This window comes from Nematostella vectensis, chromosome 3 (assembly GCF_932526225.1).
Source record: "Nematostella vectensis chromosome 3, jaNemVect1.1, whole genome shotgun sequence".
Lineage (NCBI taxonomy): Eukaryota > Metazoa > Cnidaria > Anthozoa > Actiniaria > Edwardsiidae > Nematostella > Nematostella vectensis.
The window spans coordinates 1,804,103-1,825,010 of NC_064036.1; the positions used below are offsets into that span (position 1 = coordinate 1,804,103).

Genomic DNA, 20,908 nt, shown 5'->3' on the forward strand with positions numbered 1-20,908 from the left:
AGCCTCAGATTTTGATTTTGGACGTGCTGTCTTTGGACGATTATGCCAGGCGTCCCTCGCTTTGATTTAGACCGTGGATAAACTATAAAACTGCGTTTTCTACGATTTCACACAATTCTCGATTTCTTTTCAATTAATTATGACGTTGTTACTTTATGCGAAATTGCTGATCCTTTTTTTTCGATTAAAGGGGATTAAGGTGTGAAATTTACGGAAAATAACATATCACATGCCTCACCCACCCCTCCCCCTACAAAATAAGCCGCGTCAATATTTCACTGTAAACATTCCACGGTACTACGCAATTTGTTTGGTTTGCATAACCGCAAATCTCTGGCAAATCTTACATGAAATCCACCGCAGACCCTCACAGAGAGATTATCACTTATATTTAAGATATGGATGGGATTTTACCGACTTTTGAGAGTTCTTTTCCAGCGATTTTGAGTCAGAATTAGCGACAAAAAGCAGCAAACACTCGTGAACTGTCAAAACCACGTTGGAGTCTCCAACTATCATAAACTACATTACAATGCAAACACAGATGAAAATATTTAACCCTGTTAAGCGGACTGACCGGAATTAGCAAGGTAAGTTGACAAAATAATAGTATTATCGTTAATAGTTCTTACCAAGTTTTCCATCATCTAAATTTGAGGTTCATTCATACTTCAAATTACGAGCGAGAGCCGTCAAATCTGAACTCAATAGCCAAAGTATTTCAAACTCTTCAAACTTTTACCTCCAGCCTTGGTTTAGAATGGTAGTTTTTTTTTGCCTTTTTGAATCAAAGAGTGTGTAAGTACTTGACTACCGGGAAGAAAAAAACAACTGACAACTTGTCGTTCAAATCTTTCGAGCCGTGGTTATCGGTCTTCTAAAATTTAAGGCATCCATCCTTCTCCGACATATTGGCCAAAAATAAACCTTTATTTTATTATAGAGCTGGTTAAATTTTTAATGTTGATTTAGAGGTTAGAGTTTTCTACTTGATGATTTCTCGCATGTATCTCTAAAGGCCTACCTTCCGATAGCCACAGTAATACAAGAACTTGTAGTAGTTTTGTTCTGTCATATGAAATACTATTTATTGATTTATTCGCCAGCTTTTAGTGATAAATCATCGAAATAGTCGTAATTCACTTGATATCGGAGGGAAATTTTCGTATGGTTCGCGTAGGCTGTTCTTTGAGACCGGATGTTCTAGTGTGCAGATGCTAATGTGTTATCTTTCCTGCGTTCCAAACGTTGATTTGTCACGGTGTGCAACAACCTTCGACCGAAAACATGTTCAAAAGAGATAGCGATGATATGCGATAAAATCGTCGAACAACATTTGGATCGAAATACCTCGTGTTCGAGTAGGCGAAATTGGATTGTTTTATTATTTTTTTTTGTTATAGTATATAGTTAGTAGTATACCCTTCACATTTTGTTATAATACACCAAAAACTGGAATTCGACTCTGCCATTTCGGCATAGTCGATTTCCAATTTTTTGGTGTATTGTATTCATTCTTCTGGTTCACGAACACGACTATTTGGGCTTTTTCCCCCTCACATTCTGTTAATATGCCAATGACGTGAACTTTGCTTACTATCGAGATTGATATAAATCTTATATATTATGCCTTTTAATTCCCAGAATTTTTGGGTTCTAAATTGGTATAGGTAATCAACTTTTGTTTTGATTGAGAATTTGTGGTGTACACTCCACAAAAAATCCAAATAAATCCTGTTCCTGTTTGCATGGTCATACCTCTTATCATAACTATTTCTTATGGAATTTTGCTGTAAAGGTATCTGTTTTACATAGCTATTATCTAGGGTTAATTGGTTCTACCATGACATTTATTATTGCTTTAAAAGAGTGACTTCTTGCCCATTATTTATGTGTGATTTGCTATGATCCTCAGATATATTTTATACATGAATGGCCAAAAGAAATTGGTCTCATATTTGTGCTAGGCTCTTTGTAATTATTCTTCCTTTATGAGTGAAATTGGTAAAAAGGATGTTACGCAGTATAATACAAGGCAATTCATCCTCCTTTCCATGGGAAATTGCAGCAATCTCGTCAAGCCATCTGGGTTATAGACCACCAAGCTTGGTATTTGTATCCATTTACATGTGCCAAGAGAGATTAGATCCTATGTGCAAGGGCGGTAGGCTAGGCGAAACGTGCCTGCCCATAAATAATAGCAGGGCATACAAATAACTCAGAATCTTAAGCCCTTAGTTACTGCGATGGACAGTCCTGCACAAACCACCAATTAATGACAGTTATGTCTTAAAGACGCATCTGGTTTTCATTAGCAGCTCAAGATAAACAAGAAAATGTATTCATGTGCTGGAACATATACTGGCAACATCAAGAAGTCACAATATAGCAAAGAGAGACTCAAGTAGATACAGCATTCTCTTTCAAATATTCTACAAGTGTCTTACCTCTATTGCAAACACCATATAGAGCATTTTGCTAAGCTTTTTAGGCCAAAACAGTTTTATTAGCAAACTATGATTTGGTTATTAGAATTAGGGCAAGAGTGACTTTTTGCTGTGCTGTCAAAGAAATTGTCAAACAAATCTTTCGCGACACAAAAGGTACAACCTATTCATGCATATAAGTTAAAAAGAAGTCAGACAATAGATTGTAAAACTTTATTTTGTCTACAGAATTTGTTTGTGTGCTCTGGACCAGTATTATCTACACTTACTGGACTTCATCCTGACAGATAAACTAGCAACTTCCTGCTTACCTCTGAAAACGCTGGTTACACATAAGAATATTTCAAAATAGTTCTTTTTCCAACTCCAGTTAATGGATATTGCTGACAGATCTGGGAAGTTTGATACGTCAGATTTTGACAGCCGCTTACTATGCACAACTCAGATTGGAGAACAATGGATGGTTGTAAATATCTGCATGCCCTGTTATTTTTTATAAGCTGGCACGTTTTGGCTAGCTTGGGGACAATTCGTGCGTCACAGGGTAGTAGCTCGGTCATTCTTAGAGACCATTTTGGGGAAATTTGTCTCATTAAAAATATTGGGAGTAGGCAGTTTGTCAACTGCACACCAAAATATCTAGGTAAAAAAAAATCACTGTTTGCTTTGCCATCTTTTGGCTCCTACTGCTGTTAACGGTGGTAGTTGTGGTAATTAAAAATTATCATTGGTAAGTTTTAGTGTATGTTTGCCACTGGATAGTACGTCAAATGAGATTTTTGGATGTGTCAGATGGGTAAGGAGCCAGCGCAGATGTACATGCCCGCCGATGAGGTCATCCTTTCACAGGCTGCTCTGATGCCAGGTATAGTGTGTTTATCAAAGCACTCAGCTTTTATTAGTAGAAGATCAAATCATAAGTTCAACTACATGTAAAGGTTGATCACAAAGAAGGTAACCGTAATGATTTAGCTGTATCTTAATTTGACCCCACCTTCTCTGAAAAACACTTAGTAGTTGAAGTCTTTGGCCCTGTGAGTTCTAACGAAACTGCTTATCTATTATCTTATCTATTTACAGGTGGGCATGATAAGAGTGGGTACCCTGTGATATGTTTGCCACCAGGAACAAAGGCAAACCTAGTTCAAATAAGCCAGGAAGACATGTTAAAGCTGTTAAAGTACCTTGCCTACCTGGCCAGGTAGGTCTAACACCTGACATCTTAGACCCTGTCCCCACCTAGGTGTCCTTTTTGTTTGAAAATGCAACCTTTTTATTATAGATACAGGTATTGTCCACTCGTCAAGGTGGAAACAATGACCGAAAACGGAATAATTTGAAAACAATCTCCAGAGGAAAACAATTTGAAAACGAAATCCTTTCTAGGCCATTTAGGTTGGGGGGGGGGGGGGGGGGGCACAATTCAGAAACATTAAGAAAATATTAGGAGGGAACCACGCCTCTACTGGTCATTTCCTATAATTTTTAAAAATATTGGGGGGGACACATTTCCCCCAATGTCCCACCCCCTGCTAGGGCCCTGAATTCTGGGTGATGTTGATGTTGTTTAATGTGTTTCTACTGTACACTACTGTATCTGTTTTTCTTTGTAGGATCTGGTTCTCCAACATAGGAGTTGCTGTTTTAGTTGACTACAGAAAAGCAGGAAGGGAGTTTGTTACTTTGGTTTTGGATTTGGTTCATACACTACAGGTAGTTTGGGATTGCATACTCAATAGTTACAACTATAACAGGGGATGCAAGGTGTTTTTTGTCTTTGTCTCAGGTTTTTTTTTGTTTAAAAAGTTTTGTGGTTTAACATTGGACACTTTATAAATAAGAAAGAAAACAAGGGATGTAGGTAAAAGAAAGTGTACTAGTTATACACCAATGTATGTTTTTACTTATGATTTTGCTCTTTTTGATGCCTGCTGTATTTTGCGCTGAAAGATTTTATAAAAATATTTCAATGCATACTATATCATAATTTGAGCCCTGATAAACTTAGCGTTGGTTGATTCCAGGCAAGTATTGGGAGAGTGAGGGTGTTATATCTAATTCTTCCCGAAGACAAAAGTGTGAAGAAGCATCTAGCAAAGGAGATTCATAGTGGACAGAGACAAGGGAAATTGCATTTCCAGGTAAACATTTTTTAGACATCTTGCATTTGTCTGATCTACTCTGCACTTGAAATTATATGTCTGCTGTACTGGTGTAACCCATTTACTTTACTGCGAATGTTATGACTGCTGTACTGTAAGAAACAAGTACACCTCCACAAAAGTGAGTTTTTAATCATTCACACAATTCATTGTTATCCCTCACTTGTCCAGATGACAGCACTAAAGAGCACCGCTGATTTGCAAACATACGTGGACGCTAACCAGCTGTTGCGCTGTTTTGGCGGTGAACTGGAATACACCCATAGGGCCTGGGTGCAGCTCCAAAGGGTGAGTGACAAAGTAACGCTTTTATTTTTTGGTGCTGTTGTGTGGCTTTGGTTGACTTGCTGTGACATCGTAAAGACTCTTTGTATCCCTTTATGTACCTCTTGTCATGTCATTTCTATGCCTCTAATATGTTTACACTTTTTCGTTAGTATGGGAAAAACGTGTTGAACCATTTACCGAACCGGTTAACATAGCTTTAACATCGAGTTATAAAATTGGTTTGGGACCAATTTTATCATAGCACGCATACTAGTGTATTATGTAACACGCAATGTTTTATTGTTTTATCTGGTTAAGCGATTGGAGGAGTTTTACCGGATAGTCGATGACGTCTTGAGCTACTTGCCGACAGCGCTTCAAGAGACACGCGACTTGCGGAAGCTTGTGTCTGGTAGCATGCCCTCGCACGTGGACACACTACTACAGAATGTGCAAGTCAAGAAGGCACAGATAAGGAAGTAAGGCTCCTACAGGTTCATTCTAAGGCATAGCTAGTGAATCAAGCGTTTTTGTGGGGTTTCAGAGCAACTGTTGTACAAACAGTGCAGCATCCTCTAACATCCTTAACAGCATCGGAATGCATGCCCATCCAGTGACAGTGCTTACAGGCTATAGCACACATGCACTCGTACTATTGTGAACCTCAAGGAGTAGTCTAAGTGCTACCACGTACTGGGGCGCGTTATTTTTAAGTTTTCAAGGTGTTATGGGAAGGGTTAGGGTTCTGACTTATTCCATTGCCTTACGGAAGTGATAAGTAAAAAACACGATGGACTGATATACTTGTGAAACGCGCTCCCCTCCCTGTTACGGCCCTGCTGTTTTATGAGGCTTTTGTTACCTTGACACAGGGACCTGTACTTGGATGAGGCCCTGAAAGAGGCTGACCTACTGGTTGAGTACACTCGCCGGCCGTACATGGACGAGGCGTGCGCGCTGGTCTCCAAGTCTCCGTTGTTTGGGATCATGATGTCGACGGTACAGGCGCTGCAGAAGAACCTGCTGAAGGCGCGCAACCAGCTCGACGCTGCCTGGAAAGAGTCGGACTCACTGCTGTCCCAGAGAGCGGACGCGCAACACTTGAAGAAGTCTATGAACAAGGTAAATCAATAACGGCTATTAAGCCTCCCGAGATATAGACACAGCTGTGAAAGTTTTTCGTTGAAAAATTAGATGTTTGTCTCCGTTTTGATTCAGAAACGTTGGATCTACGCCATAAATTGCAGAAAATCATGTTTCTTATTACTTGGATTTTCGCGTCCCTTGAATTTCGCGATTCTCAAATTATTTGCTGGCCCAATGGGCTCTGTTCTATAGTCATTGTCTATTGACCCCGAGACCATGAGATCGAAAGAAATATTTTTTAGTCAAATCGCACTGTTAGGTGAGTTTGTATAGCTGTTGTCTGCTCTGGGTTTTTGATAATTGGTCCACCAATCAGAATGCAGCATTGATTACTTACCTCAGACCACTAGAGTGATTTAAATGAAACGGTATTGATTGGCTGGTTATAACGTGTTTGACAGGTTCAGTCCTGGATTCACCAGCGCGGCAGCATTCACTTGGACAAGCTTTCGTGCACAACGTCCACACTGGCGTCTGCCGAGCAACTTAAGACGCAATTTGATAGCGAGTGCTACACGCCCGCCAAGGTATTTCCAAAATCGGCTGACAGTTAGTAACACTTGGAATGGGAGAGGTATCACATTTGAAAGCACAGTACAGTGACCACCAAGAGAGATTTATTAGGAAAAGCGCTGCTTATTAGTATTTTACTTGGCAAGGTTTACCAAGGCTGGAGGTTTTCGTCAAACCTTGTGCTTTTCTTAGCTACGCTTAACTGGCGAAATTGACTCCTGATAAGAAGTTCTGGGTGGCCACCTTTTCGCTATTACTCTAACACTTGGTTTATTTCCGTGATGCCCTCCATTACATCATTCGCCTGCCATATGCTCACTCGCGTTGGTACCTTCCTACAGCAAGTGATTTACGACGGCAAAGAAATTCTAGCGGAGGTTGATCAGCTCATCCGGGAGGGGCATGCTGACCACAAGTCACTGCAGGCGCATGCTGATACCTGTGTCAACGTGCTGACGAGTTTTGCCAAGAGGCTTGAGGCCAAACGCGTGGAGATTGAGCAGAACTACAGGTTTTTCGCCTTGCTGGAAAAGGTACGAAAAAAAATTCTTTTTCCTGTACGGTTATATGATGACAGGTAAAGTTTATCTAGCCCCGTACTTAGAGGAGAAAATGAATAGTGCTGCTCTCGGAAATTAATATCCCTGCTCTCGGAAATGAATAGTGCTGCTCTCGGAAGTGAATACTCTCCGAAATGAATAGTGCTGATCTCGGAAATGAATAGTGCTGCTCTCGAAGGCACCTAACCTCGCAACAATTGGTTATAATGGTATTTACCTAAGCCCATGGGTGTTTTTCGTCAGGTCACGCCATCAGGCTGTGCCTTAGATGAAAGAGGAAGGCTAGTCTGAGAAATCCTACCTGGATCTTTGCGGATTACATGATCATCTGCCAGTGTTCGTTTTGAACATTTGCATTCTAAGTGAGAATAATTATTTGGGTATCTTTGATAAATAGTTATTGACCAATGATCTTTACTTGCGTACTTTTACTTTTCTTTGTCGCAAAAATAGCTTATTGTTTTGGAATACAGGACGCGTAAAATTTTCTATTTTTTTTTTATTGTCTATTTTTTGTTTGTTTGCAGGCGAACACTTGGTATCGAGCAGCAACAAAATCGTGGTCCCTCAGCACTTGTGGCTCAACGTCCGCTCTTGACCCAAGCTACTACGAGGACCCTCGGCGCTACAGGGCCAAACTGGCAGACTTCCTTAACCGTTACCCTCCTCCTCACCCTGACGAGCTGAACTCTCTGCTGGCACTGTGTGACACAACGCACAGCACACAGCACAAGAGCCTGGCGAGACTGCTTGTTCAGAAGTGTCGGCAGCTGGAGAGGGTGATCAAGGCACCAGAGGGCGGTGGAGGGAAGGATATGGTTAACGGAGGCACTGAGGTTGAAGATATTGGGGTATTTAACCCTAAGATCTCGCTCAGGTAAACGATAATAAGAATTAATATTCTGAAGGAGCTTTTTGTCTGTATTTCTATACAAGGCAGGATGATTGTGTTAGTGGCTTGTTATAGCTGGTAATGGCTAGTGATAACTTGTGGTGTCTAGTACTGGTATTTCAATCTAAATGTGGCCGTTGTGACACTAAATGTCTATGCTTTCTTGATATCTACGTACTTATGGGGATGTGTAAGTTAAGAGTTTGATATTGAAAGCTAAACGATTATTTAGTGATATTGGTTCTGACTTGTGACGTGTCTGTTAATGTCGAAAAAAATCCATTTTTAAATCGCCGTGGAAATCAATCCATGATTCTTTTTTAAAGTGAGAAATAGTGCATAGATAATTATATTTTTCAAAATTATAAAAATTCTCACGCAAAAAAATGTTTCTTCAGCAGAGTCTAACTATATTATATCCATCACTTTTTATTATTGTGCTTTGTATTTCTCAGGCAAACAGCCGCGAACATCGCCACTAGTAATCCAGAACTACCAACAAGCATAGGACCACCGTCACACCATCAAACCACAGGCTCTCGAAGCAGACGCCATGTCTTGAGTGATGACGCGTTACTCCATACTGCCCCAGCCAGGCCACCCTTTAGCACCGCACAGCGCACACACAGGTCTTGGGACCCACTCAGTAACACCCTGCCCCCTGTACCAACCACGGACAAGAGCGGGAACTATCCACACAGATTTAGTACACTCTCCGAGCAAAGACAAGTGTCTGAGCCTCGAGCGAAGCGTACCAAGGCGCCACCTGTCCGTCAGCTTGCAATAAGTAAAGACGATTTTTCCAGAAGCTCATCTCTAGATTTTCGATCTTCAAGGGATAAGGATGTCATCGAGTGCGAGATGGACAGGTTGGCAGAACAGCAGAGAAATATTGATAGAGAACTTCGAGATTTGAAGCAGGAGAAGAATAGTCCACAGATGAATGGGTATTCATCTGTTAATGAGCCTTTGTACTGGAGTATTGATCAAAATGAACCTACGTCTTCTAACCATACTTCTCCTTTATCACGTAACCACGAAACCTCTCAGAGCCTTGCCAGTAGTTCTGACGGGACGCACATCAGGTTAACCCGTGCCGCGACTACAGAATACTCGATAACCGATGGTCGCCATTACTCCCCGGCCTTTCCGGGGAGGGGTCAGTCATCAGAGCGTCTGAATGACAGGTCGGCAAGGAGACCAGAGCTGGTATCTGGTGATTCCATGGACCGGGAGGTCGAAAGCCTGCTCTCCGATGCTGGGAAGTGCTCTAATGTTCAAGGAAACTCCTCGATTAACTCGTTTACTTTGTCACATAATGGCTCGCGCGTCGTGGATTCTACAATTCACAACTCGCGATCAATGAACTCGCTAGTGACGAACCAACATGCAAGGAATCCCTTAGCTGACTCCATCTCAAAAAGCTCAGATCACAACTTAACCACACATTCAAGCGGTCTTAGGTGCATGGATCACAACCAAAAAGATTTGTCCGACTCGCATTCGGTCCGTTCGAGTATTGATCAGCAAGAGTGGGAGCCAGGAGAAGAGCTTTCTGTGGATTACCCCATGACTATTTATGATCTCAACCTCACGGCACCTACTAGTATAGGATACCCAGATTTACACTCCATTCCTACAAGCTACCCAGACTTGAGCCCCACCGCATCTGCAAATATGAGTCACGCGAAACTGACCTCCACAGCACCAGTCCTTATAAGGCATACGGACCCTAACTTAGCTCTTGCTGGCTACACAGCCGGACATCACCCGCCATCATCCAAGTTATCTCGGTACAACTCTCGCATGATGTCCTTGCAGTGCTTAGACGACATTCTCTGGAACTACAACAGTCTTCGCAAGCAGGAGATGTACTGGAAATCTCTAATTCGTATTCACCGCCTGACGCTTGAGCAGAGGCTAGACACGCTGTCCAGGCAAGAAGTAGAAGAACAGTACTTTCACGCCCAGGAAGAGCTTTGTAAGATCGAAACGGCGTTAGCTGGGTTACTGGGTCGTTTAAGCACTGGCCAAGTTGACTGGCTGAGACAGAACGCTCTCGTGTTTGAGTTGAGCCCCGATAATACAATGCCACAGGACAAGCACATTCAAATACAGCTTAACGGTACACATCCACCACACCCTGGTAACTCCATGGGGAGTGCCTGTTATCCAGACTATCACGTTTTTCCGATTACACAGGTACAACAAGTCAATCAGGTTTTACCTGTAAGTGAGATAACAAAAGACCCTCGAGTTTTGCTGTCTAGGGAAGCCACCGTCGAATGTGGCGATAATGTAAATCGCCCCTTGTTTGTACCTGTCAATGGGCTGTTACAACCGTCTGAACATCCTGTGCTTAGTGATAAACAGACTCAAACTTTAGATGATAAACAAACACAGTCAATTCAACCGACAAGTGAAAACGATCCTTCCAGACACCTGCAAGCAAAGACGAGTTTCCCAACGAAGGAGAAAAATGTGAACATTCCACACGGTGCATCGCAAGCAAACACGAGTTACTCAGCAAGGAAGAGAGATCCAAGCATTCCAAACGGTTCTTCGCAAGCGAATGCGGGTTATCCAACGAGTGAATGCCATCTATCTAACATACACTCGCGCGGCTCAACACAGCTTCCAACACCGCCACAGAAGCAAAGACAAACGAGTGGCCAGACGAGTGTGAAAGTCTCTTTAAATATATTGAATGATGAAACGAATCGTCCGACTGGGCACCCTAATCAAGCAAAGATGAATAATCCTGCGACGGACAAAAAATCATCCAACCCCCGTCCGCACTTGACTCGTCTTACGCCAAACACCCAAACGTCACGTGACTCAGCATTGGAAATCCTCACTAAACAGAGTGCCACTGAAATCGAGTGTGACCCAGATGTTGCCTTGCGTTCAGCGACGCTGCGATCAGAGGCGAGACCTTCGGGAGAGACATCCAGTAATCCTAAGTCATATCTGGTTCCTGCTCCGCGTAAGGCCAAGCCAACTTCTGACGATGTTTCCAATAGTGTTGGTCAGCGGCCACAACCATTACCAAGACGTCAGGTAAATGGCTTTAGACACTGGTTTTTATTTATTAAGATGAACGCCTCATAATCATTATTATCATAACCATCATCATAAGCCCTTGAATTATCACTACGATGTCTGACGTGAAAATGTTTTCTTAACACGATCTTGCCTTCTCTCCAGGTTAACGAGCCTTCGCCTTTTGTCAAGCAGACAAGTGTAAACGAAGAGGAAGTAAAGCTCCTGAAAGAGATGTTCAACAAGGAACAGCAAGAACTCGAGAGCCGGATCAGCCTTGAGCGTCTGAGGTACAAAGAGGAGCAGCAGCGATTGCGGGATGAGGAGGAGCAGCAGAGGGCGTGGCTAGAGAAGAAGTTTCAGAGAGAGGAGAACCAGCAGTTGCGCCAGCAGAAGGAAGAGGAGAGGCAGACCGAGTGGCTTGAGCAACAGAAACTACAAAGGAAGCAAGAATCCACGCGAGAAATCAGCCGGAAGAAAGAAGAGAAGGCTGAAGATGAACAATCTGAGAAGGTAAGTCAGTTTATCCGACTTGTGGAGGCACGCTCTCGTAGGCTAGAAAACCCAATAAGAGTGTCTTCAGTTTGCAATTCAATCCATCCAACAACGAAAGTGGCTCGAATTTTTTTTATCGAAAAATGCGGGGTTAAAATGGTGAGAGTGAATATTCAAAGCGAAAAGAAAACTAAGCAACATTGTAACGTTAGTCGGATCTGTAAACTTTATGGTATAGAAGATATGTTTCACGGTTACACTTACGTCAATTATTTATAGACAAAAGACCAATACTTGACAAGTTTAGGTAGTGGTGGGGCAATCACGTTAATCACGTGACGTGTCCATGTTAAACATCTTCCCTGACTGACTTGAAATTTGTTCTTTTTCCTACAGAAAGCAGAGGGCGATCCTCAGGATATCAGGAACAAACGAATGCAGTATTTCCGTGCAAGAACCAACTCTGGTACGATCAAAGACGATCATGTCTTCCCTCCCTCAAAACGTGATTTATCGACGATGATCAACGAAACATCGACGGAAGGCCCAGTGCCGGGTAAGGCACGAAGTGACAGCTCGTCGTCTGCAGAAAGTATCCAAGATATTGATATAGAGCATGCAGATTTCGTGAGTGAAGAGAGCCCTTTGTCGACCGAGCAGGAGCTTATTGCTTTGCTGAGAAACGTACAGAACAAGGGACGGTCATACAGTGACACGACAACCAGTAGTTCATTCAGCACTAATGAAGACACGATAAAAACGGACAATCTAGAAGAGGAAAACAATGACAGAAATGGTTTACAGGAAAGGGTGCTTGCAGATTCAGATAACTTTGAACAGAGTGGACATATAAAGGAAAACGTGGATGATTTAGAAGCACCTCTGACTAGTGCTAAAAATTATGCAAGATCTGTTGAGGGTGAGCTGAATGGAAAAAATAAAGGCAGAAGTGTGGGATTAAGACGTTCAGACGCAGAGAGCTCTTCAGAAGCAGTAGAGCACTATTGTGAGGAATTAGAAAAGGATGTTGAACATGTAACCTTAGAAGATGGGAATACTACCACAGACGAACGGGATGCACTTGAAGCTGGACTAGAGTTCGATGAAAGTGAGACGAATGATGATCAAAAGACTGCGTCAATGGAAGAATTTGAGCTTCTGGAACAAATGTTTAGGCGAGAGAAAGAGATGAGACTTGAGGTCGTGCGCGAGGAGTCTGTAGAGGCTACCGAATCTGAGCCAGAACACGCACAACAAGAGGCCGGTGAGCGAGGGAGGTTTGATAGGGTTGATGGAAAGAGAGAACATTACGCTTTTACTGTACGTGAACAGGAAAATATGCGATCTATAACTTCAGATAGTTCTGAGGAGGTCGAAACGTTTGGGCAGGGTAATCTACAACGAAGAGAAAGTGCTTCACAAGATGAAAAAGGTTTGGAGACTCATGGTAGAATCGTCGCGGACGATTATGAAGCCAGCGATCAAGGCTTCGCGTTAAACGAAAAAGACATAAAAAAGGTAAAGCAACATAGTTCTGATTCAGAGATGGAGATCGCAGATGTTGAGGTACTCGAACGCCCAACTGTTATTCTGGAAGATTCTAAGCACTCACTTGACTTACTAGAGTTAACAAACCCCGAGGAAATCAAGGAAAGTGGTAAGCATTGTGCTAGTCACGAAAACAAAGATGTCTCAACGACAAACCACCACTCCTTCAGAAATATGAATAGTTTACTTAACAGAGCTGAACGTATGGAATCCACAGAAGAAAATGGAGAAAATGATTTTTCACCAGTTGAAGAAGTTGAAACGCCTCACAACGATGAGATCTCGGAGGAGGACGATTTGTTAGGCCTTGTTGGTAGCGAGAGTGAGAGTGAAGAAGATATAGAATCGTTCATTGATAATGAAGAGACTCTAAGTCGGTCCAGGTCTGAGACTTTTGAGAAAATATATCTATCAAATAAGAGTGGTAATACTGACGAGTTTCAACATGAAACAGTTGCAGTTGCGCCTACACATCATGTCCCTCTTATTATAGTAAATAGCGGACGTGAAAGTATAGACTTTGTTCCAGATGATTCATCTGAAGGATTATCTTATGATGAAACGAAGAAAAAAGTCCAGGAAATTGATGATGATACGAGAAAGGAAGTCCAGGAAATTGATGATGACACGAAGAAGGAATTTCAGGAAATTGGAAATGACATGGAGAAGGAAGTCCAGGTAAATGATGATGCCCAGAAGAAGGAAGTCCAGGAAATTGCCAATAGTGACAGTGAAGAAGAAGTGGAAAGATTTCCTCGTCATACATATGTGTCAGAGGATCTGGACTCAAACGAAAGTTCAAGCGAGAACTCGCCGGCCGATGGCAAGGGTTTTGTTCAAGCTACAGAAGAAGGGGGAGACGAGGAGGAGGCATATTCGGATGATGGAGCCGTGTGCGATGAACACAATCCGGATGGATCTCTTCATGAATTAGACGGAAGCAAGTCTTCAACGCAATTAATTGAAAGCCTGCTTGGTGCTTTAGCTCAGGGTGATAGCGACGAAGAGATCGAAGCATTTGATGAACCTGGAGACTATCGGCCTAGCGGTGAAATGAAAGGAGAACAGAGAAAGGGCCAGAGAATAATAGATGACTTGCACAAGCCTAGTCAACAGCACAAAGATGAACAATTGGCATCAAATTCCGATGACGATTTGCTAGGCATTATTGGGAGTAGCGATACTGATAGTGAAAGTAATGATGACATCCCGGGATCAATTCCCGATGGGAACGATATTGAGGTAGAAAGCGGTGTATTTGATGCCAATCGTGAGGAATCAGATGATATCAATGATATGATTATCAAAACGACCAATGATAATCCTGTTGAAACATCCCCAAAGAATCCAGATCACATTCTGGAGGAGGGCTCTTCCTACAAACCCTCGTTTAATGACGACGAAGACATACTTGATCTTATCGGTAGCGATACTGACTTGTCTGACGCCGAGTCACAGAACAGTCTCTCCAGTGCACCAACAGGGGACGAAGACGGGATTAAGGTGGGGTCGTACCATCACAATACGAAGCAAAGCTACCCTGGCCCACCAGCTGTTGCAATGAACATCGCATCGGTCACCAAGCAACAGGCAGCTTTTGTAAGTAGCGTGTGACTCCTTAACTCTTTATTTTCATGATGTTAAGGGACGAACTATTTTTGAAGATATAAGGGGTAGATAATTTAGGTCTTGCAAATATCCAGCACGGCGTTTACGGCGCCAAATTGTTATGGAGTTCTTGGCCGCATCCCCCCTCCCCCTGATACTGCTTTGCTGCGATGGCAAAAGCCTTTCCACATGTATGTTGTGGGGGCAAATACTACCGGCTACTATAGATTTGCGATTTGCTGACGAACTATGAGAATAGGCATGGCCAGACAAGGGAGAGCTCTGCGCCCTTCTCACGTGCTCACAATCCATGGAATAAAGGTTCCGTTTGGTAATTGTTGTTTGTTTGTATGATTACTATTCCAAAAGGATCAATGCTTATTTTAGGCCTCAATTTTCTGTCTCTTCTCCAGTTTTGCTGAGGCTTTTTGTTTACAGGAGCAGAACGGTGGGACGGTAGTAGTGATAGATAACGGGTCTGGATTTTGCAAGGCCGGGTTGTCTACCGATGAAAGCCCAAGGGTTGTGTTTCCTGCAATCGTCGGAAGACCACGTCACAAGGTACGCAATAAGCAATTAGCTGGTACCACAAGATCGTAAATAAAAAAGCTTTATAGAGGTATCACTGTTGTGACAAGCTCTATGGCGTTTAACTCGTAGATAAAAGGCTTTGCTTTTGACAAATTAAAGGATTTTATTTTGGAACATGATTTTATTGGATAGTGGTTGCGAGGTCTACTTAAAATGCGATGCGTATTACCTTAGACACCAAGAAAACATTCCGATATGGAATATGTGTGCGAGAAAAGTACAATTAGTACAAAATAGCGACAGAGACTTTGGTAAATGTTACCATACCGAGAAATCCATTGCTTTTTCTGCCAGGAGGTCATGATGCGAGATTACAAGGATAGCTACGTGGGTGATGAAGCACAGGAAATGCGCGGGGTGCTCACGCTCAAGTACCCGCTGGAGCACGGGATCGTCACCAAATGGGACGATATGGAACTGGTAAGTAGCGTAAAAGACCAATCAAGGCCAATTATTCACGCTATCACATTAGCAGAAAGAAAGTGTAATTTTCTATGTGAACCGGCGCGGCTTAAGCAGAAGCCGATGTGAATGACCGTGTGCGCCCTTTCTCGGGCCTTTTTGCTATGTTTTTTTACGTTTCAATCAAGTGCATACGCAAAAACAAAATGGGAGAATGCTCATTTTCGTTTGCTACTGCTTGAGTTTCCGATCAGCTCATAGTGTGAAACTGGCATGAAGAAAGTCGAGGTCTGTATTCCGTTTTCTTGATCACCTTTTCCACAGCTCCCCTGGTGTTCTTTGCTTATCAAGTGTTTTTTATTTTTATTTGCTATGTATGAGAGCATTTTATATGATGGTCCAACCTTTTTCTAGCAATGGTAGTGAATATGACACCGTGTGTTGTCTTTTTTTGTGTAGTATCTAGCGTACCGGACGTGACGTCAGTCTTATTTCTTTTAGATGTGGGAGCATGCATTTGACCAGCTGCGCGTGCGCGGTGAGGATTTTCCCGTCTTGCTCACGGAGGCACCGTTGAACCCAAAGATGAACAGGGAGCGGATGGTTCAGTTGATGTTTGAGTCGTTCAATGTGCCCTGTATGTACGTCGCCGTACAGGCTGTCATGGCGCTTTACGCCTCTGGTCGGACTACAGGTAATTGCGCGGTGAATAACTGTTAATGTCGTCATGGCGCTTGACGCCTCTGGTCGGACTACAGGTAAAGGCTAGGTAAAATACTGTTAATGTCGTCATGGCGCTTGACGCCTTTGGTCGCTCTACAAGCAAGCACGTTCCTTGCGACGGGCGGCAAGCGGAAGCTCAGAGTTCGGTAGGTGCTTCATGTATGATTCCCTGAAGTGTCACGGCCGGTATGCATACCAACAGAACGGTATGCCATGACATGAGGTACCTACTGTTCAAAACCAAAATTATCTACTTCCGGTTGCCGTCCACTTATATCACACTGTACATTTAAGTGTACGTTCAAGTGAGGATTTAGAAACTGAGAGTGGATAGTTGCTGCTGAGTGAAATTCCAAAAAACTCACGGTGAATATTCCGCTTACTTGAAATGATATCTGCTCCCTTTAAAAGGGTAATTCATCTGTATTGTGTGACACAGCTGTGTAGTAAATAATAACGATTTCAAACCTCCATCAATCATAGGCACCGTGTTCGATTGCGGTGACGGCGTAAGCCACACAGTCCCAGTCTACGACGGCTACTGGTTGCCCCATGCCACTCAGCGGATTGATTTGGCCGGGAGGGACTTGACCCATTACCTCCAGAGACTCGTCACTGAGCGAGGATACTCGTTCCAGTCCACGGCAGAGCAGCAGATCATCCGGGACCTTAAAGAGACGCTGTGCTATTGTGCGATGGACTATGAGAGGGAATTAAAAGAGGCTGAGACTAGTGACGACTGCGAGGCGCCATATATGGTAGATTGTCCGCTGTTGATGTCGCTCCATATTTTGAAATAAATTAACACGGTTAAAAACTTATCGCGTAACTACTCTGCTTTTCAAGAGACATTCAACATACAACTTCCCTGTTTTGGTTTATTTCCTTGTCTGGATAACGCCTAGGCACCTAGTTTCTCTACATGTTGTCTGTTGTCTTGTCACAAAGTAAAGCTTGTCATTGCAGTGGGAGTGACATGAAAGGCAATGTCGTCCGCTATGTGTTCTTTTTAATACTTACCGTTCTTACTGTGCCTATTTTTCTGTTAAGTTTCTGATTGTGATAATGACGATGATATATGATGAAAATGACGATGATATTGGCAGTGGTATTGAAGATACTGACGTGGCTGGGATTACTGTGATACTGACATGATACTGACATGATGATTGCAACGATAATGATGACCGTGATGATTATGAGGATGATGATAACTCGCGATAGCGATATCGGTAAAAAGATTATGGTCACGTTATCGTTGTTGGTTGGTGGTTACGATTTCGGGGGTTTAAAGTGATGTTGCCTTGTAAAAGTGCTACTGATCTCAGTTCAGTCAGTTCTGGTCAATTGCTCCTCATACTCATTCATTTTTTCAAAGGCTTATATATACTATTTTTCATAGCTTCCCGACGGCCAGTCAATCCGTATCGGCAGTGAGAGGTTCCGTGCAGCAGAGCCTCTCTTCCAGCCGTCCCTTCTCGGACGAGACATCGATGGAATCCATGAATCGATCTTTAAGTCAATCAAGAAATGCGATATCGACCTTAGAGCTGAGCTCTTCCATAACATTGTTCTTTCAGGTAGGAATGAGAAAATTATCATATGATGGTCCAAGCGACCCCCATCCCCCCTCCCCTAAAAATGTAATGGAGTATTTTTATGTATTTGTATGCCTTCACCCTCCCCCCCCCCCTCCTTCGGAAAGGTGCCCCTCCCGAAAACACGAACTTTTAATGACTCGACTCTTCCGAAAACTCAAACTTACTCGACCCTTCCTCTGACTAGAATCTCTAATGACTCATCCTTTTAAAAAACTCAGAACTTCTGATGACTCGACCCTTCCAAAAACTGGAACGTCTGATTACTCGAGTCGACGAATTGAACCTGAGATGACTCATCTTACTTAAACCATAAAGTAGAAAATGGATCTTTCATCTGACTCGAACCGTAGATGATTGACTCTACCTAAACTTTAGCTCTGTATTTTCCATTTAGTATCACAGGATGCATTAAGTAGCTAATTTTCTACGCTACCAATGACGGCTACCATCCATTTCTTTCTTCCGAATCGTGTCCGGCTCGATCCCTTCTCCACAAAGTATTATACTCAACAAGCGTAATTCGTGTTTTCAGGGGGTACTACTTTGCTAGCAGGATTCAGTAACCGCCTCCATAAGGAGATCTATAGCTTGGTAGACCCCAAGGACCCCAGCAGAGTGCGTGTAGTGACCCCCCCGGATCGCGACCTGGCAGTGTGGCGCGGCAGTGCTGTGTTGGCGGGACTTCCTTCCTTCCCCAAAATGTGCATTTCTTCCCAGGAGTATGATGAGCTCGGGCCGGACATTATACACAGGAAGTGCTTTTAAAAGGGATACGTCACGAGTTTTTCGTGGGCCACGGTTAAGACAGCAATCCACCATGAAGGGAGAGACAGAATACGGCCTAAAGGAACCACCCCTTTAATCTGAATGATTCTCTTGGTCATCAGCTTGAACTATTGAAAAAGGCATACGATTTCAAACCTCAGCGTGGCCAAATTTCATACGCAAACTAGTGCGCAGATGATGATTCAAGCCGAGTTTGGTATAATAATACACAAAGAGCGCTTTTAGGAGCTTAGAATAGTTCAAATAGACTGAGGTGTGCTCGCAAAGTGGTACACATCGTTGTCAAAAGTAAATACACAATGAATCACTAAGCAATTAAAAATTGACACACATAAAAAATTGCTTTACCCCCCCCCCAAAAAAAAAGGAGAATTATTTTGTTGTTCTCCTAAATAAGGTCAACCTTTTTGCTACAGTACGTCTACAGTACGATGACCAATTCCATATCACTTCATATTAAAATTGCTCCTTTTTACGGGGGGCTCAATGCTCATGATTTTTCTAAGACGACTACAAGTTTACTTATGAAAAGACTACACATTTTCAAATTGTATTGATTTATATGGTATTTTCTGTTTGCATATAGTGGGAGTAGTTCCGTAGCAGCAGGCATAGTTCCGTATCACTCAAAAATTCTGTCGTCTGGTACGAGTTTTTTTTAATTTGAGAATCAATAAAAACATATTTAATCAATAACATATCACATCCCTTCCTTTTTGCTTAAAATTAATGTATTTATTTTGATAATTTTCGTGCACGAGAGCTCAACAAAAAGCCGTTTTTATTCACAATAGAACAAAATGTGAATGCTACGGCCGCCAATTGTCGTTCTTTTAAGAGTTCTGCAATAATCCCATATCTCTTTGCAAGTTAGCCAGCTAATGATTTAACTATGGTTAATCTTGGCCGTTTTATTTAATTATCCTCGCATATTGATATATCAATCACAGTTTCAGTAATTATTTTAATATAGAATAATATTTTATCGATGAGCGCTAACAATATCAAGGAGGTTGTCTTTAAAATGAAGTTCTTTATTCAGCCGAATGACTGAAATAAAAGGCCCACATAATAAAAATTAACCGTTTAGAATTAACATTACTGGGATTAAATGATTAATTGAGAACGGGATAATCAAATCAATCCTTTTCGCGGCTTTATATCTGCAGTCAAACCAAAAACACACTATGGGCGCAGACCGCAGGGTGATACGAAACTATTCCCACGTCCTCCGGGAAGCACGAAAAACTAAAAGCAATGTCAATCGCAAAAATCGCATCAATTACAGACATTAACAGACATTCTTTCTTCTAAGCATTCGTATAAAAATTAGGACATTTTTAAAAGGAGTTATTGTTTTCATCTGACTTTCCTGACGCGGGTCAGTTCACTGTGCAGTAAACGCCGCTCATTTTAGCAACAATTATGAAAATCGCTTTGAAATAATGATAATTTCTGAACAAACCATTGGATGAAATAAGCTGGATTAATAAAGGAAAGGCTAATAGTTTTGTATCATTTAGGTAGTTTTGGATTGTTCAAATCTACAATATTCGAGGCAAAAAGATAAAAACAAATCTGAGTGATACGGAACTAGGACTGCTACGGAATTGGTTATCGTACTGTATTTGATAACCCCTCTAACGAGAGGAAGAGAGAGGGAAGCCACACTTCTCCAAACGAAAGACAAAACAAGAAAACAAACGACAGAACAAACAAACAAACTCAGGGTATGACCTGTATGACTTCTGAATTCATTAAACACAACATAAATGTTTACTAGAAAAAAAATTAGAACAGAGCTTGGACAGCCTGTGCTAATTTATGCAAAATTCTTAGAATCGATGCGAACTTGATTAAACCGGTTTGCACAACAAATTTTCTTGGGAAAACAACAGTCTCTTGACAAGACCCGTTGAAGAAACAGCCGTCTTTAGACGTGCTAAAAAATGGATAAACGACTTTACCTATTCGCGAGGATTGCTTTCATCCTCATTCTTTCATTTCAAGCTTTTTTTTTAGCAGCGTATCCAGTACATTATTGGGAGAATTATGTCAACATCGACCATTTCGCCTGGGTTGTTTTATTTTCACCAGCTCTTGGATTATGGTTGTCGTGCTGGGT

General features: G+C 42.2%; 1 protein-coding gene across 2 annotated transcripts; it reads left to right on the forward strand.

Annotated features, from left to right (window-relative positions):
* Positions 1 to 267: 267 nt before the first annotated feature.
* LOC5516974 lies at positions 268 to 19,122 on the forward strand. Of its 2 annotated transcripts, none has more exons than XM_032387079.2 (20): positions 268 to 590; positions 3,240 to 3,312; positions 3,528 to 3,648; positions 4,061 to 4,160; positions 4,472 to 4,588; positions 4,781 to 4,897; positions 5,195 to 5,355; positions 5,749 to 5,998; positions 6,424 to 6,549; positions 6,877 to 7,068; positions 7,623 to 7,972; positions 8,443 to 11,047; positions 11,195 to 11,542; positions 11,921 to 14,671; positions 15,119 to 15,241; positions 15,566 to 15,691; positions 16,175 to 16,367; positions 16,880 to 17,154; positions 17,799 to 17,976; positions 18,530 to 19,122. In XM_032387079.2, exons 2-20 carry the CDS (start codon positions 3,240 to 3,242, stop codon positions 18,760 to 18,762), a joined length of 8,439 nt encoding a protein of 2,812 aa, XP_032242970.2. In that variant the 5' UTR covers positions 268 to 590; the 3' UTR covers positions 18,763 to 19,122. The 2 variants fall into 2 exon arrangements, with proteins under 2 accessions (XP_032242970.2, XP_032242969.2); XM_032387078.2 differs by lacking the exon at positions 268 to 590 and adding an exon at positions 1,204 to 1,361.
* Positions 19,123 to 20,908: the final 1,786 nt, after the last annotated feature.